Source organism: Anolis sagrei, chromosome 2 (genome assembly GCF_037176765.1).
Source record: "Anolis sagrei isolate rAnoSag1 chromosome 2, rAnoSag1.mat, whole genome shotgun sequence".
Lineage (NCBI taxonomy): Eukaryota > Metazoa > Chordata > Lepidosauria > Squamata > Dactyloidae > Anolis > Anolis sagrei.
Genome location: NC_090022.1, coordinates 243,442,058 through 243,461,778, shown reverse-complemented (window position 1 = coordinate 243,461,778; position 19,721 = coordinate 243,442,058). Strand labels below are relative to the sequence as shown.

The 19,721-nt window shown below is 39.3% G+C and overlaps 1 protein-coding gene across 2 annotated transcripts in view; it reads left to right on the top strand.

The window, feature by feature from the left end:
* Positions 1-19,721, top strand: part of COMMD10 (COMM domain containing 10) — an 80,629-nt gene that overhangs the window by 17,614 nt on the left and 43,294 nt on the right. For both annotated transcript variants that reach the window (XM_067464488.1, XM_060761937.2), the window contains exon 5: positions 5,647-5,757. In XM_067464488.1, coding sequence (XP_067320589.1) covers positions 5,647-5,757 — 111 coding nt within the window. The remainder of the gene's footprint in view (positions 1-5,646; positions 5,758-19,721) is intronic.

Below are 19,721 nucleotides of genomic sequence, written 5' to 3'. Positions count from 1 at the left end.
TTTTTTTAGTTTTGTTGTTTTGCCGTTTTGTGAGTGTGTTGTTGTGTTGTTTTTCATTTTGAGTAGATATGTTTGTACCTTGTGGGTTGTGTTATAGGCATGGCAATTTTGGTTAATTTTCGTTGGGGTTTTTTGAGTTTTGTTGTTTTGCCGTTTTGTGAGTGTGTTGTTGTGTTGTTTTTCATTTTGAGTAGATATGTTTGTACCTTGTGGGTTGTGTTATGGGCATGGCAATTTTGGTACAGTTTCGTTGGGGTTTTTTTGAGTTTTGTATCCTCGTTGGATGCCCCTAACAAATTTATATATATAGATATCTATATAAATAAAAATGTAATGTTCATTTGTGGGATTAACATAACTCAAAAACCACTGGACAAATTTACACCAAATTTGGACACAAGACACCTATCAGGCCAGTGAGTGACCATCACTCATAAAAACACTGAAAACACTGAAAAACACAGAGGAAGGGACTTAAAAAGCCAAAACTTTAAAAAATACATTACAACGCATGCGCAAAACCACACAAACACACATACACATACACGCAAACACACGTATATATACATATACACAAATATACACACACACAAAGCACATATACACAGACTAGGCTACAGCAACGTTTGGCAGGGGATGGCTAGTACACACACACATATATATAGTGAAGTCTGAATGTTGATGTCTGGTGTTTTTCTTGGTTTGTTCTTTCTGTTGCCTCTCCCTTTCCCCTTTTTCTAAATGCTAGGGGCAGTTTTTCTGTGCACTAGCCATCTGATAATAGTGATACTTAACATTTGCGCAATGTTTAGAAAGGTTCCCTCCTGCAGTCCTAGCAAATCTGTACAATAAACTATTATTATGATTCCCCATCTTGCATTGAGAGGTACTTGTACTGAGAAATTGTGGAATGTCTTATGTCATTTGGTAAGTTCACAAAAGGGATGGGTTTTGAACTAGGGGCAACCTGTTTTGAAATTCTGTCTTTCAGCGGCTGTGCTACATACATTGCTTGGGGAGCTTATTATCAGAGATAGCAGGGCATTTCTAAATAAAAGAAGATACAGTGTGTGCTGCTGTAATAAAAATGGTTCATAGGGTAGAGCTTTTGGAGGAGGGACAGGATGTATTTCCCCTATTTTCCAGTCACTTACCTTTATGACATTGTGTATGTTAATATAAAAGGAATGTTCTCCTTCATTGTCCACTGATGCATTTTTCGGGTGCAAAGTTCTCCAACTTATTTTATTTAGAAACTAGCTTGGGGACCCGGCGTTGCCCGGGTTATTAGAGAAAGTGGTAATGGCGGTTCTGTATGCCAAGTTTGGTCTTTATTGGTCTTTGGATAACAGCTGCATTATTTTCAGGATGTGAGTGAAGGTACTTGAAGTCCCATCATCCATGGCCCATCCTCCTACAAACAGCAGCAGGATATAGAGTGGGTCATGGAGGCTCTGTGTGCCAAGTTTGGTCTTTATCAGTCATTAGATGAGGGTGGCAGTGGTGTCAGTAAGTGAGTGAAGGTACTGCAAGTCCCATCATCCAAAGTCCATCCTCTTTCAAACTGCAGTAGGATGTAGAGTGGATCATAGGGGCTCTGTGTGCCAAGTTTGGTCTTGATTGGTCATTAGAAGAGGGTTGTAGCAATCTTTGGAAGGGAGTGGAGGTACTTGAAGTCCCATCATCCATGGTCTCTCCTCCTCCAAACCGCACCAGGATGTAGAGTGGGTCATTGGAGCTCCATGTGGCAAGTTTAGTCTTGATTAGTCATTGGCGAGGGTCTCAGTGGTCTCAGGAAGTGAGATACGGTACTTCAAGTCCCATCATCCATCTCCAATTTTTTCCAAACAACACCAGGACATAAAGTGGGTCATGAGAGGTCTATGTGCCAAGTTTGGTCTTGATCTGTCATTGGATGAGGTTTGCAGAGGTCTCAGAATGTGAGTGAAGGTACTGGAAGTTCCATCATCCATGGTCAACCCTCCTCCAAAACTGCAGCAGGATGTAGAGTGGGTCATGGGGGCTCTGTGTGCCAACTTTGGTCTTGATTGGTCATTAGATGAGTTTTGCATCAGTCTTGGGGAGTGGAGGTACTTGAAGTCCCATCAGCCATGGGACTTCAAACCGCACCAGGATGTAGAGTGGGTCATTGGAGCTCCATGTGCCAAGTTTAGTCTTGATTAGTCATTGGCGAGGGTCTCAGTGGTCTCAGGAAGTGAGTGAAGTGACTGCAAGTCCCATCATCCATTGTCAAATTCTTCCAAACCGCATCAGGATGTAGAGTGGGTCATGCTGGGTCTCTGTGTAAATTGTGGTCCTGATCCATCATTGTTGGCAGTTGTAATGGTCTTAGGAAGGAAGTGCGGGTATTGCAAGTCCCATCGTCCATGGTGCATCCTCCTCCAAGCCACACCAGGATATAGAGTGCGTCATGGAGACTTGGTGTGCCAAGTTTGGTCTTTATCGGTAATTGGATGAGGGTTGCAGTGGTCTCAAGAATTGAGCAAAGGTACTACAAGTCCCATAATCCACGGTCCATCCCCGGCCAAACCACACCAGGACGTAAAGTGGGTCATGAGAGGTCTATGTGCCAAGTTTGGTCCTGATCAGTCATTGGATGAGGTTAATAGCGGTCTCAGAATGTGGTGAGTGGTGGTACTGCAAGTCCCATCATCCATGGTTCATGCTCCTCCAAACTGCAGTAGGATGTCGAGTGGGTGATGGGGGCTCTGTGTGCCTATTTCAGTCTGTATTGGGAGTGTTCTGACCCAGCCCCCTTTGGCCTTTCCTTTCCTCTCTTTGTCATCTCGGAATGTTGGATTTGAGGCTGGCCAATCAGAGACCATATGCAAATTTCCTTCTGTCATGCCCCGTTTCTGCCATGAACCCTCTTCTCCACCAGGGGCTCCTATTGAAGCTGCCCAATCAGAGACCATATGCAAATAGCAGCACAGCGGCAGCCAATCAGAAAGCTGCCACATACACTTCCGCCCTCCACACTTCCTCTGTCCCATACAAACAAACACTCTTCTTTATTATATATACAGATGGCTGGATTATGTTATGCCCTCAGGAAGGAGCCTTGTGTCTTAGTGTGGGGATCTTGCAGAAAATGGGATGTTGGCCAATTTTGGCTGGACTGCCTAGCATCTGTCAGTTGGACTTCTTCCAAAGAGTACTGGCCTTGGTTTGATCTTGTTAGACACTTGTGCTCTAAAGCAAAAGTACATACTTAGAATAGCTTGACTGTTGAAGTGATTGTGAGCATGCATATATGCTTGGTTTGGAAACTTAAAACGCATCATTGGTATATGGGGATTCTTCTCTCCGCTATAGTAGGTAATCCTTAAAGCTTCCCACAATCAGATAGTTGTGGGTTCAGGGAAACAATATCAAGCCTTGTAATTATGCTTTTAAAAAACTAACCTTAGACCTTGTTCCTGGTAAATAATTCAGTCCACGTAACAATATCTGTTTACCATCTTACAAAAGTGATCCATATAAAATAACTTAAGGCTTAATTCTTAATTCTCAGCATGTCTTAAGTAATCCACTTCTCTATGCCTGCATACCTTGTCCCATTTTATTATGGCCATATATCATGTACTCTAAGCAGTCAGAATTGGATGGACTCTATTATATTCAATCTTCCTTTCAATAAAATAAATAGGTAAGCTACTCTGAAGCCCCTGGCAGGGTATGGCACATTAATCAAAGATTCTGAAAGCATAGCGATACTTCTAGAAATGAGGGTAGAAGTGGGGGAGGGAAGGCCACCTGAATTGCATTGCAATGTAAGACTGTTCAATCTATGAAAAGGTTACTTGCCTTTTCCTTTGCTTGTTAACCCCACTGAACTGTAGTACAGTTTGTGAGATTGTTCAATTACTTCTGTGTTCCTGCTTTAAAAAAATCCTACAAATTAAATCTAAAACTTGCCTTTCATGTTTGTTCTTAGTACAAATGTGATGACATAAGCATGTCACAGAGAAAATACAATGGTGAAGTAAACTACCATATTTCTTGCATCCCCATATTATGTGGTAGAAATGCATCACAGCATTGCATGAGGAGCTGTGATTGGAAAGATAGCTGGCTCGGTGGAGTTCATTTTCCAGGGTTGCTGTCTTTGGAACATGCATGAAATTACCTATTTCTCACAAAAGGATCTAGTTATTATTTATTTAGTTTTCCTTGGAATTACTGCCTTTTGCAAAGTATATCAGATTTTGTAAGTAGACATTTTGCACTGTCTTGGTGACATATGGGAAAGGGTTGTATAGTAGAGTCTTGCTTACCCAACCTTTGCTCATCCAACATTCTGTATTATCCAATGTAGTCTGCCTCCCATCTGAATCCACAACTGTTTTAATACATTGCGATGTTTTGATGCTAAATTTGTAAATACAGTAATTACTGCATAACTTTACCATGTATTGAACTGTTTTTTTCTGTTGATTTATTGTAAAACATGTTTTGGTGCTTAATTTGTAAAATTATAATGTAATTTTATTTTTATTAAGCTTTGCCGTAATCCCTCCTTATTATCCCACATTTTTGCTTATTCGGTGTTTGGCCGGCCCGCTTATGTTGGATAAGCGAGATTCTACTGTATAATGTGTGCCCTGCATTCCCATTTTCAGTTCCTGACACAGGACTGGAATAGACACTTACTGAAAGCCTCCCAGGGCCAGTTAGTGTAAACTACTTATGAGGAAACTTCAGCTCACGGACCACTTTAAGCCCACCAAGATGTCCCATCCATCATGTGGAAACTTGGGATATGATTCTGCTTTTAGCTAAAAATGATAAATCCAATATTTTTCACTAAAAATGATAAATCCAGTATTGTAGATCTATTTATCAGTTCTACCCCAAACATTTGAAAAATCAGAACTCTTTCTTTCATGCTGTAAATATCATTCTCATGTACAACATTTAAATTGGTACGCCATATGGTGTTCCTGTGTGGTTGTTCCTAGTGGAAGTCACACATCTAAACAAATGTGATATATGAAAGAAAATATTTATAAATAACCCAGCTTTCAAATATTTGATAAAAATAGAATTGTAGAACTGTTTGGCCATGAGGGGCAGATCATCTATGTAGAGAGAAAAAGTGGGATATAAATAAACATAATCATCATCATCATAGTAATATATGGCTATAGAATTTTTTATATCACTGATTGTAAATAAAATGTGTAACATTTGAAAAAAGAGTACTTTTTCAAATGCATGTGTAACTTCTAAAAGCTAAAAAATCAGCATGCCCTATGTTTTTGTTGCTAACTTATTGTTTTCAACACAGACACTTCATTTATGGCTATGGTGGTTAATACCTTCACGATCTAAGAGCTAGCAAACATTCATGGGTTTCATCACACTAACATACTTTGAACAACTTCGTAATTTACTTTGGTGATTGCCCTGTAATAGTATCTGCTATTTTTCAGGGTTGTAATGTTAAGTCAAAGGGAGAATGGAGAATTTGCAGAGAGCCTGCTTCTTAGCAGTCTCTAGACAGGGTGTATTTGCTCACACCATCCCTTAACCATCCCACAAGCAGTTTTACAAACTAAAATAATGTTTTGCTTTATTGTCACTTCGGGTTCATCTTACTTTGTATGCATTTGTGTTTTATAGCTAGATTCAGTTGGATGGCAGCTTAACCTTCAGATGGCTCAGTCCACCCAAGCCAAGCAAAAATCTCCTAAAGCTGTATTAGAACTTGGAATAACCAATGAAGACTCAAAGGTAAGAAGCTTTGGCCACATCCTTTTCTAAAAGTCACTGCTGTGCTCCTACTGCTGAATAAGTTTGCATCAGTTTTCAGACAAAGCAAAGGTAGCTATGTCAATCATCAGAAAAATCTCCAAATCCTTCTTTCAGTGCAATACTTTTATTAGGCCAACTCGAAGGTCACAAAAATGAAATTAATATGGATTTTGAACCAATTTTCAGATATTACTTGTAAGAAGCATGGTTTAAATCACCTTTGGTGTTATTTTCTACTAAGATAACATTGTCCTGCTAAATGTGAAGGACTTCACGAATCTTGTGTGGCAAACACTTCTCTTTTTTCCTCACACAATGCTGGAATTCCCAATATTGTTGACTTCTTCAGATAATTAAAGTTGAGATCAAGGATTGTTACTCTTCAGTCTGTGGCTAGTTTGTACTAGATAAAGGACCATCTGAGGCAGAGAGCCTTCTGTATTAATGAAGGCTCTCAATGCATTTCTAAACTGGAATTGACTTAGAGAGCTTTCACATATCAAGAATTTTCTACAGATTGTCATAATACACTAGTGCAGAGGGACATTGGAGAAGGCGAAGCTAGTGTTCTTACCAGCCTTGCATGTTTCTTTCTAACTCAGTGCTTCCCAACCTTTTTTTGACCAGGGATCACTTGAACAGGGATCACTTTGACCAGGGACCACTCTCCAATTAGTACCAAAAGGGTTCGAATCAGTTTTAGATTCGGTTTGGTTATTTGGGGTGCCGATTCAGAAAATTGCATTGGATAGATCACATCAGCTCTAGTTTCTGATACAGGTGCCATTCAGTAGTTGCCATCTGCTTACCCACAGAAAACCATATTTAATAATCTAGAGCTGATATGGGAGTAGTACTCTATCATGGATAGTCAGCCTCTCCCCTGCCGACATCCCCGTTACCTTGGCACTATAAAAGGGTTTCGTGAGATCAGTTGCTCTCGTTGCTGCATGGTTTTGAGGCACCTGTGTAGTAATGGTGAGACCACGACCATTTTTTTGTTCTTACGGACCACAGGTTGGGAACCGCTGTTCTAACTAGTCAGACCACCCGGGTTCTTGAATTTTTAGAAGGTCAAATATTGAATAGGTGAGCTCTCATTAAAATCCTTTTTTTGCTAATTTGACTAGTATACCCACATCAGTTTTTTTTTTTGTCGTGTCAGGAGCATCCTGTTGTGAGAGAATTGGCCGTCTGCAAGGACGTTGCCCAGGGATCAGTTTAAATTACACTATATATATACACACACATACTGTGACTGTTGAATTCTGACAGTTGAATGATGGTCCAAATAGGGAATTCCTACAGAGCTTCTAAGAGGTGTCTGAGACATTGTTTCAGAGATCCTTTAGAGAAAAAAGTTCCACAGTTATAAGGAAGTCATCAGGAATGAACTTTTATGTACATTTGTTGTCTGAATGTGACTGATGGTTTATTCATGAGAGCACCTGTACTTAAAAGACTATCATTCAATGCAATCTCTAGGTGCTAAGGAATCCCAAGTGCTTATACTTTTTTGAAGTATACCTAGAGCATAAAACTGGATGTTATCAAGAGATCAGTGATGAATAAGGAATAACTTTTTTCTGTGTGGCTTGTAGGGAGAAGGTTATTGGGACTTAAGAAACTGCACTTAACATTTCCTTACTACAGTGTAAAGTATTCTCTGGGCTATGTCAAAAGAGAACAGGCAGCAGGATTTTTAAAATTTAGTCACTATCATAACCTCGATATCTGGGGAAGTAATACATTTAAAAACTCTTGAAGGTTAAGGATCAAATATCCACAGTGGAAAGGAACATCAAGCTGAAACAGAAGTACTGAGACTCAAGAAGCCCTTCCATTACAATCTTTCATAGGATCTTCCGAGGAAGATCCCAGTGCTCTTTCTGAGAGTGTGACATGGTTGGTAGCAAGTACAGATTTTACTTGAACAGGAATTCTAGCCAAAATGTGTGAATCTGTGACGTTATATTCACCCAGCCCTTTGTTTGAGGATGTGTTTTTGATTTTTATTTACAAAATTTATCAATGTTTTTTTGAAAATCCTATTCATATTATGAATGCATTGCAACTTGAATGATTATAAAACCAACTGAAACCAAACTATAGCATGAAATTTTTTTGGAAAGTATATCATCTCAGGAAACAGTGGTTACTTTGAGGACTTTACTTATTTTTCTGAACCCCACAAAACAGCCACAAGAAATATAATAATAATTGAGGTCTGACTATTCACTGACCTAAATATTCTGTGCTGTTACTCACTAGAGGGCAGTAGAGATCTGTCAAATCACCGTATTTTGCTGAAATGTTCAAGGCTTTTTCACATAACATTGTTGAATCAATGATGGGAGCAAGTAGATGTAGGGAATTATGTTTACTTTTCTAATCGGGCTACAACAATACAGTAGATAGTGTACTTATTTGAACACGTCAGTGCTCTTTTAATCAGTATACAAATGAAAATAACTCTTTTCTCAGAAATCATTTGAATTTGGGAGTTCTGAATGGATGTCTGGGGAAAATACTTAACAGTGTGAATTGTGTTGGTAATAGGAACACCATTGTCCTGGTTTAAGGATCCCCAACAGACTGCGCCCTGTGGGACCTGTTATTAGCTTGAACACCTCCCTCTTAAGAAGCTAGAGTCAATGAAAAAAAACGCAAAAGAAAGATGAAGTGCATGACCATTTGCTTATTGTTCCCAGATGTAAACCGAAAAAGTGATGTATGCACATAGCAAAGGGCAGTGTGTGCATATTACAGGTTTTTGTGCTGCCTCAGCCTCAGACCTTTCCACTGCAGAAAGGCAATCTGGTGTTCATCTTGGAAAACAGCTTGTCTCTTTGGGACTGGAAATCATTATAAAACATATAGTAAACAAAACTCTCATCTTTTTCGATCAGAGCAGTAGAACATAAATGCTGGAAATTGTTAAGTATGTTTTCATAGTTTTTGTATATGAGTTTTTATGTTTGAACCTTAAATTAGACATATTATGTCCATGGGAAAGGATTGAAGTATGTAACCTGGTAAGGTTAATGTTGTTTCATTAAAAATTATTTATTATTTATTTACTGTATTTATACCCTTCTCACACCAAAGGGGACTCAGAGCGGCTTTACAATAGGCAACAATTCAATGCCATATAAAATAGACATGTAATAAAATAATACATACATTCAAAACATAAAATTAAAAAGCATATAAACATTAAAACCTATTATTAAAACCACGCAATCCGAAAAACATAGTCAAAGGGCCGTTCCAGTCATAAGTGCACATATTCCATCTTCACTTACTGGACTGCATTACTGTCTAAAGGCTTGTTCCCATAGCCATGTCTTTAATTTCTTTCTGAAGGCCAGGAGAGAAGGGGCTAATCAGATTTTGCTTGGAAGGGAATTCCATAGCTGAGGGGCCACCATTGAGAAGACCATGTTACTTGTCCCCACCAACCGCCCCATAGCATTGAGAGCAGGGTGTCCCCAGAAGATTTTAACCTCCAAGATGGTTCATTGAGGCAGCTACATTAGGACAGATAGGCTGGGCAAGAACCATTTAGGACTTTATAGGCTAAAGCCATCACCTCCAAGATGGTTAATAGAGGGAGATATGTTTGGATAGATAAGCTGGGCCAGAACCATTTAGAGCTTTATAGGCTAAAGCCAGCATTTTGAATTGTGCTCAGTAGCAGGCTGGCAGGCAGTGGAGCTGACGTAACAGAGGAGTTGTATGCTCCCTGTACTCTGCTTTGTTGAGAAATCTGGCTGCTGCCCATTGGACTACTTGAAGTTTCTGAACAGTCTTCAAAGACAACCCACATAGAGCTGAATACTTAGAAAACAAGGTATCAGACATACTGAATACTTCGAAAATAAGCAAGCACCCCAGTTTCATTTTCTCCTCACTGCTTATTCCTTCCCACTTCTTCTCCCTAACATAGCGAAGATCATTCTTTTTAGGGTCGGTTTCTCCTAAGCCTACTCTGTAAGTTGCGTTCAATGTGTTAACTGTTGATGCAGGTTATAGGAGGATAAATTTACTCAATTGTAGCCTAAATATTGCTAAATTGTAGTTCATTCTTTGTCCAGAAGACTCTGTGCTAATTCTCACAACCATAAAATTTAGCCTGCAGTTCATCAGTTGTTTTTCTCAGAGCCATTCTGCTGCTAAAAAAAATAACTATGAAGCTTAAGATATTTCTTGTTGGAAAAAAATCCTGATATTGATCTACAAATATGACATGAGGCAGATATAAGGGAATGAATGAAATGAAATGTGCATGCTGTTAGAATGAAAACTGTAGTTTGAATACTTGTGTCATTATGCTAGGATTCTTAGTTTGTCTTGAAGGATTCTTTTGCATTATAGTGTTGTGACCAGAGAAGATATGTTGCTGCCTAAAACTAGTGATGATTGATGACTGATGCACAAAGATTTTGGTTAATTCACAGCTCAAAATTTGGCGTAGTAGCAATAGGCATGAAAAAATAAATGCTCCATTTTGCTTGTGGTTATATTTAATCTGCCTGTCCTGAGAATGCTACCATGAAATCACCTTGACAATAAAGAATAATTTGTCTTGTAGTAAATTGGATTAGGCACTCGTTCCAGTGGGTGCTTTTTTGCAGAAAGAGTTTCAAAATTGTACGAAAATAGGACATTGAGATACAAACCTTTCAGAAGAAGGTCGATCTATCTATCAATTTAGATCGCAAAAACTTTGTTTTAGGTATTTTTATTCTAGATGCTCTTACTGTCTCATTTATTATTTGTGCAAAAGTATTGATTTTAATAAGTGTATCTTAAGAGCATAGTCATATGTATCTTAACCTGGAAGTAGGTCTCAAAGTGTATAGTTAGACTTACTTCTACGTAAGTGTGCATAGAATTGCACCATTAATTTCTATGGGGAAGGCATGTGTGCCCTGAAATGATGCCTTTTTCCAGTAAATATATGTTTCTTAATTTTATTATATTCTGAACCTGTTCGTAACTACCTTGGATTGGCTAGATGGCACCAGTCTTTGCTGACCGCTTGACTCTCATGCTGGAAATTTGCAGAGAGGTAATCAATGAAGCAAACATTTTTATTCTTAATGCTTGTTAATTAATAGAGAAATTGGAAAGGGAGGGAAAATCAATGGCAAAGGAAGTACGAAATGAGAACCACTGCTGAGTTTCTGACTTTAGGACAGCAATGGGGGCAGGGAAGGTGGAGAGGAAAAAATAAGCATATTAAAGGCTAGAATTCTCCCTGTCCATTTTGCAGTGGGCTGGGGAAATAGAAAGGTTGGGATACATTAAAAATTATTGAGAAAAGAACCAGATTCTTGTGATGAACTACTGCTGGGAGAGCAAGAGCAGTGTTGATGTCTGGACATACTCAAGAGATGCTTCTGTAGGTCCCCATGTCTGCTCATAAATCTCTCCCTCTCTGTGGATGAAGATGGTGATCCATTTCATCCTTGTGGTCCCAGGAACCATAGGGCCACACCCTAAACAAATGCTAAATCTACTTGTATTTTCGCACATTCAAGGATTTTCGAATGTGGATATTTGGCACTTGATAAGGATTGGATAACCTCAAGGGTTTGGGGGGGGGGGGGCGGGAACGAGTCACACGGAATCCGTATGGATCCCTGTGGAGTAGTACTTCACCCTTGACTCTATTCTTAGGTGCATTAGTATGCCTATTTATCTAAAAGTCAAAGTATGTCTGTCTGTTTCTCCAACTGTACTACAAAGGGTGTTGCTAGGTGATAGTCCAGTGACCCTTTGTGATGTTGCTGTATTGACTAACACTAGATGAAAGATTGGCTGTTGCTAGGTGAAGTGGCCCTCTGTGATGTCACTGGGAAAGAAAGGTGATATGCGTATGAGGGGAAGGGATTAAGGAAGGAAAGAACCACAAACAGAGCCATGTTGCCATGGAGACATTATGAGTCCCTCTCAGAACTGGAGAAGTGAGAAAGGGGAGGGGAAGGAAAGAAAAAAAGAGAAAAAGAAATCAAATGAGAATGGAGGGAGGAAAGAAGGGAAGAGGAAGAAAGGAAAGATGGGAAGGAGGGATGGGAGGGAGGGAATGGAAAGGTGAAAAGGTATGAGGAGAGGGAAAGAGAAAAGAAGGGATTAAATCCAGGGGGAAGTATCCCCTCTGACACCCGAGCAATGCTGCATACTCTATTGACGGCATTTTGGCCACCCTCATTTTTTAGTTCAGTCGACATCCTCTTTCATCATGTACAGACATTTCTTCAAAACAGAAAGTGACTGGAGCAAGTGGTCATCTTGCCTTTTCCTGACCTATTGGAAGAATCTGTGAAATAAATTATTTCAAAATAGTGTTTATTCTGATACTTCTGAAACCTGTCAAAAGAGTATTGCTCTCATTCCTTTCTGTGCAACTTTCAGGTTCAGAACATTAAAACCGTATGGTAATATTAGTTTAATACTGAATTAATAAGAGATATGTTAATCCTTCGTTGATTAAGGGAATTTATTTTACAGAGTTTTCGTGACAGTTTTTGATTTAAGAAATATCAATTGATATTCAGACAAAATAATTTTTTTCAGTTGACTTACATTGTATATTATTCTTCATAAGACTCTGTTTTAGCTTTACTTTGTAATACTCTTATAAACATCCTGTCATCTTGTTCTTAATCAAGTTTTTTACTTGAAACATGGTATGTTTAGTTACTAACATTAAACACTAACTGTATTTGATGTAGAAACATGCAAATTAAGTTCTTATAAACTAAAATTATATTGTCTGCCAAGCTTTAGAACTCCCTTTTCCAGTCTGATCTGATCAGTCACTTGCAAAATATATAGCTGCTTCCAAGCTTGTCTACCGGATCCTGTCTTCAGAAAATGTTTATCTCACTCACTTCATTATTCCTGATGACAACACATTTTATTTGAAGATTGCACAGCAGGAAAAAATAATTCTATCCATCTTATATATCTTTGCTTTCTTTCCCTTTCTAGCAAAAATGTGTTGTCTCTTCTTCCAAGGAAAGGAGACAAATCATAATTCCATATATTGTGGATTTTCACTATGATGTGTACCTTTTAAAGTTTGAAAATGTGGTTGTTGTTGGAATCAACAGTATTCTCAATGTTTTAGGTGCTTTGTGGTAGTTCCTAGGTTTCAGATTTTCGTCTTCTAATACTAAGGGCTCTTATGGTACTTTTAAGTGTGCCTTTATAGAGTGTTTCAAAATGTTGGACCCAATTTGAAATTACTATATCTTTGCAACCACAAACTGCCATGAATGAATTTCTTACATCTTGAAAGGGTGGGGCATAGAGTTCGAAATAATTACCGCTATATGCCCCTCCAAGCACGCCAACAGCCCCTTCACTTCAGTCATTTACGATGTGGCGACCCCACAACATATGGCTTAATGAAATACTGCCTATTGTGGAATAACTGGTCGGTATAATGTGATAATTGTTTAAACCATTTGTAATTGTGACATGTTGCCATCATGAAATATACTGCTTTGAAATCAGTTTCATCACACCCTTTATGACATATTGAGTAAATCTTGTACGACCTGCTAGTAGAATGGGCACCATTGGATTTCCTTCCCCTATGTAACCCCTGCATATATCCACACAAAATCTGTTCTGGAGGTTTGAGGAAATCTTCAGTAGTGAGTTGGGGGTGGATGGTGACGGGGGGTTTGTCAGCAGAAGGAGCCATACCCACACATGCATGACATTACGCTATGCATCTATATCCTAGCTTCACAGCACCAGGAATGTAAAAGATAAACAAGAGGTTACCATACACAAGCATATGTAGTTTCTAAAGCAGTTCATTAACAGGAAACCAAAATATGATATGGCAGGAGGAATCTGTTACGAAGTCTCGACTTGAGGTAACATGGTACACGTCTGTAACTCTTGAGTGTTAGTGAGTATGGGAGACATTCTGAGACCCTTCGCACACCAGCGTTGTGTCTCAGTTTTGCTCTGAATTACAGTAAAATGTATGCCAAAAGCATTGCCTTGTCATTCCAGGACCTGACAGCTTCTTGTCATGCTAGCCATCTGTTTCAGAGTGGAACTAGTGACCCTTTCACTTTGAATGAGTGAGAAGGTGTGGGTTTCATATTCACAACTCCCTCTTGCGCAGTCATTGGCAAGTAAAAATATCTTGTAATCTATTTTTATTCCCAAAGCCACTCTGATGCTGCATAGGCCAGGGTCATCACCGTGGGAAGGATGGGGCACTCGGCAGTGTTTCAGGCTCCATGTGATTATTCTTCAGAGGCGGACCTCTCTGTTGATGTATTCTACTCACCCAGAGACTATTGCTGTAAACAAATTAACACATGCTGGATATACCTGCCAGGTGGTTATCTTTTGTAGATGACCTTGCTAAACCTATACTAAGGTATGAAAGATACTTAGAAGAATGCGCTATCTCTTGCTAATATAATCTTGACAACATGTGTGTGCGTGTATGACTTTTAATGTTGTGAATCTCTTTATCTCAAATGAAGTTAATTTTCTCCACTGTTCATAATTCATATAGTAGATCATGCATGATACTTAATGCTAAATGTCAAATGCACTATTCATTGATGAGATCCCAGTGTCATTAATAGCTGTAAAATATAGAGTCAAAGGATGAAGAAAGGGAATTTCGAAGAATATTCACACAAAAAAATCTGCATATCAAAGGTAAAGTTCTTGTGTTGCTTGGAAAAGATTCCTTGTTTGTTCTCTCCTTTTTCCAAACTACAAGGGAAGGTTAGTCAGTTTGTCCTCCCCTCACCCATCTAGTAATCAGAATGTGCACAGAAGGAAGGAAAGAGAATTTGTGCTACAAATGATGATTACCTAGTGAGCCAAATCCAGCTTGGAATACCCAAAATGATTTGTGTTTTGACAATTGCTCTTTTCTTGTCAGCTGTAATAGTGTCACCTGTTCACATAAATGATTTTACGGTGTAACTGGTGACATTAGTACTTTGGGAAGAGGTTTCATTGGCAGCAATAGTTTCATTTGGGGATTGAGTTAAAATAGGACTTTTTACTGAGATCTTTGAGGTAACATGGTTAACAAATACAAGATTTCTTTATAAAAATTAAGGAACTACAGGACTTTGAATAAAAAGTAGTGCATTGTGTCTTTAAACTAGTTTGGGATTCCTGTATTTCACTGAACCTACGGCAGACTTTTTTTTTTCCTATTTACGGGACTTTAAAAATGGGGTGCGCCTTAGATTTGATGGTGCCTTAAGATTCACCAGTGTTTTTTTTTAACTACCATACCTCTGAGATCGATGGCTGAAAGCAAGGAGGAACCGAGGAGCCTTATAACCAAGTTAAAAGAAAAAAGTGCAAAAGCTAGGTTGCAGTTAAACATAAAAAAACCAAGGTTATGGCAACCAGACTGATTGATACCTGGCAAATAGAGGGAGAAAGCATGGAGGCAATGACAGACTTTGTATATCTAGGTGCAAAGATTACTGCAGACGCAGACTGCAGCCAGGAAATCGGAAGATGTTTACTTCTTGGGAGAAGAGCAATGACCAATCTCAATCAAACAGTGAAGCGTAGAAACATCACACTGGTAATGAAGGTCCACATAATTAAATCAATGGTATTCCCCGTAGTAACCTATGGATGTGAGAGCTGGACCATAAGGAAAGCTGAGTGAAGGAAGATAAACGCTTTTGAACTGTGGTATTGGAGGAAAATTCTGAGAGTGCCTTGGATCGCTAGAAGATCAAACCAGTCTATACTGCAGGAAAGAAAGCCCAACTGCTCACTGGAGAGAAGAATATTAGTGACAAAGATGAAGTATTTGGCCACATAATGAGAAAACAGGAAAGTTTGGAGAAGATAATGAGACTGGGGGAAATGGAAGGAATAAGGACGAGGGGCTGACCAAAAGCAAGATGGATGGATGATATCCCTGAAGTAACTGGCTTGACATTAAATGAGCTGGGGGTGCTCATAGCCAAAGGAACTCTGGTGTAGGCTGGTTCATGAGGTCACGAAGATTTGGAAGCGACTGAACTAAACAGCAACAAACCTCTGAGAGAGGAAGAGGAAGAAGAGGAGGAGGAAGGGCCTTTGCCCCAAACAGCTCTGGTTTTGACTATTTAAAATTGCCTTACTTCCGAGAGAGGAGAAAAGCCCCAACTCTAACAGCTCTATCAGGTCCCCACCATTTTGTCCTTAGTTGGATGACTATTCTGGCTGAGCAAAGCAAGGCTTCCTGCTCCCTCTGCCTCCCCAAAAAGCACAAAGAGTTAATAAAAGACTCATGCACACAAGATGACTTTTAGGTTTCATCAAATCCCTTCTCATCTCACAGGAAAGACTGCACTACAATGCCACATTGAAACAAAAGAAAGCATTGTGCCTGCACAAGAAATTCTAAAAAATACTCTAATACAATAATTTTCGTCCTCCAAAATTGAAATGTCAAAAATGGGGTACATCTTGCATTTGATGGCACCTTAGATTGGGTGTAATATGGTATTTGACACTCTGGAGGATGGTAGACTGCAGCTCCCTTTGTCTTTCACCCATGAGTGTATAGAGCTGATAGGAATTGAAGTCCAGGAATACCTGGGGGCACATTCTGTACTCCATTTTTAAAGCAATGGAGACAGTGTGGTATCTGCGTGATTGCAATTTCAGCAAAATATATACTTTGAGCTGTTACATACAGCTATGTGCTGTTGAAACAAACAGGACAATCCTTGCCAGATGTTTTTGAGAAAGTCACCATATGTTGTGTCATAGCTGCTGTAATGGCTGGAGCAGCCCACAGACAGATGTAGGATGGCTTACTTAAATTGGTCTAGTTGCTCTGATGTGTGCAACTTTATCACTGACTGCTGTTGAGGCATAAACTACAATAAAGGACATCTCTACTTTATTCTCTTGGTTGATTCTCTGCTCAAGAGAGACGGCACGAATGTAGCTCCCCAGTTTCAGAAATAAAAATTACACGATCAAAACTGTCAAAAGGAATACATTTGAAAATCTTTAAAGATTTCTTCCTCCAAACCAAAGAAGCTGCAAAAACTCTTCCTGTCAGGCTTAAAATGATATCTATCTTCCCTTAATGAACCTACATCCAGTAACTCCACCTCAAAGCTTCAATACTTTATATTATACCATGAATCAATATGAAAAATAAATTGTAAGCTGCAGTGGGAGAGCTTATATTCAAACTTTTCAGAGTTTTGTTAAATTGCATGCCTTGTCAGTAAAATTTTAGGTATAGTCTTTGAGCTAGTGTGGTGTTGTACTTTGAGTGAATTAGAACTCCGAAGACTCTCAATTCTGCCTAGAGTTGTGCGAGAAGGAAAGTGCCTTTTGTAGTCTAGATTTGACATTTTGCACCAGCTGTTGTCTTCAAAGGTAGTTCCATTTAGAGTCCATTGCAGTAGTCTATCAGAAAGTTGCCAGTGCAAGGATTACTGTGGCCAAATTATTTCTGTCCTGGAAAGACCATGGTTGACAGTTGGCCCTAAGCACTCCAAGCCACAGAGGTAGCTTGTCCAGTCCCTACGCTCAAGAATCTGCAATTCACAGAGCCACCAAACTCTATATAATATATAGAGTTTGATATACTCACATATACATCAAAATATCCATACTTACTTAATCTTTGTTAATTGGTAACACTCACCAACACACATTTTGATGCTTCAAATGATAACCCTGTTTCTAGGTTTATTTAACCTGCTAAATCCACAAATGGCACCAGTTATCTCCTAACAGCTCTAGTTTTTGAGATACATAACATAGGCCATCTACGAGTTGCCATCTGCTTGCCCATTTAACACTGTAATAACCTTATTTAAGGGACTAGAGCTGATGCAGGTTATGCAATGCAATTTTCTGAATTGGGCTTTGTAATCAATGTCACTTTATCTAAGGACTGTAGAAGAATATATTATTTATATACAATGGATCCTTGGTGTCTGCTGGGGTTTAGTTCCAGGGCTTTCCATGGTTACCAAGATCTATGGATGCTCCAATTCCATTATATACTGTGACATAGTAAAATGTAAAATATAAATGAGTTCTGGAGAGGGTCTGAGGATCTGAAATGGCAGGTTGCAGTAGGGCATTGCTACACGTCGGAATGGTGGGATGTTTAGGACTTGTTTCATTTATAAATTCCCACTGCAGTTCTGCTGTTTTCCAGTTCATCCCCAATAGTAAATCTGATATTGAATGAAACTAAACATTATGTAAGAGAAGGCATGTATCAAGGCATATTAGGAAGGAGGGAATATACAAATTCCATATTTTTGATCCAGTAAACTGGGAAAAGGAAACCCATGGTTGTAATTTAATCCACCAAGGTCCTACTTCTGGGTTTGCGGACATCTTTCAGTCACTGCATTTCATCTGAAGTTTGGGGTGGGGAATCGGGAGAACAGGAAGAAGAGGATGACAGATTTGGCATCCTTTGTAGCCAGTGAGCAGATGTCATTTCACCCTTGCCTGTTTTATATGGATGTGAAGGCAGCACTTTAAAAGCTGGTTGTAAAATATTTGTGCTCCCATCTTAGTTCCTCTCCTGTCTTCCATGTCTGGGGTAGGTAAGAGGAAGGGAGTTTAAGTTCTCAGATGAGGTATCAGCTAGGAAAATATGGTTGATGTTTCAGTCCGGGAGCTAATGTTGTGTGTCTTTCTGTTGTTTCTGACCTGTGGTGACTCCAAGGCAGACCTATCAGAGTTTCTTGGCAAGATTTGTCCCGAAGAGGTTTGCAATTTATCTATCTATCTATCTATCTATCTATCTATCTATCTATCTATCTATCTTTCTTTCTATCTGAGATTTCTGTTCTTCCTTTCTTCAGAGCGGACTCGGCGGCTCATAACATCTTAAAAGTGCATAGGATATAAAACCATAGCTAAAAACATAATTCTTATTTTAAATAATAAAAGTTAACAACACTTAAAAATTCCCCGTTCGACCATAAAATGCTTGGCTTCAATTAAAAACCGCTTTTAAAAGGAAGGTCTTCACACCTTTCCTAAATGATATCCATAGCTTTGGAGCCGCTCCAGAGAATGTGCCATCTCTGGTGGTTTTAACTGCATGTTGGTCCTGGACTGTATGGAGAGGAGAGTCTCTTTACTGGACCTTAAAGGTCTGAGCGGTCTGAAAGAGAGGACACAGTGTCTCAAGTAACCTGGACCGTGTAGTTCTTTATAGGTTAAAACCAGCACATTGAATTGGGCTCGGAAATAAATTTGAATCCAACGAAGCTGTTTTGACTGGGGGTGGTGTGTTCCCTGGAGTTAGCTCCAGTAAGTAATCTGGCTTCTGTTCTTTGAATTGGAGTTTCCAGACACTTTTCAAGGACAGTTCTACGCAGAGCACATTACAGTAGTCCAAACGGAATGTAACCAGTGCGTGTACTACTGTGGTCAAGTCAGATTTCTCCAGAAACGGGCATAGAGGCAATTTGTCCATTGCCTCTTTCTGAGACTGAGAGAGTATGACTTGCTCAAGGTTACCCAGTGAGTTTCATGGTTGAACAGGGATTTGAAACCTTGTCTCCAGAGCCATAGTCCAGCACTCCTTAACTATTATATCACATGATACAAGTTCTTCATTTCACATTTTGGATTGTATTGGCTGCCCTGGGAACACTTCTTACTCATGCCGAGGTAACAGAAGTGAGTGCATCAATCTTCTGAATACTTCAAAGTGACCTGGAATTTAACAGCCCAATGTTGATATAGGCCAGGCACGATCTTTGTAGTTTTGTTCCCCAAAGGCAGGAGTATGAAAGGTCATGATCACCTACAAGCTTTGGGACCAACTTAGGTGTTTGTCTTGCTGGGCAAAATTGCAACTGAGAAGTCATTTGATAGGGATAAAGATCTCATGTATTGTCTGAAATCAAGAAAATCTCCTGGTTGTACATTAA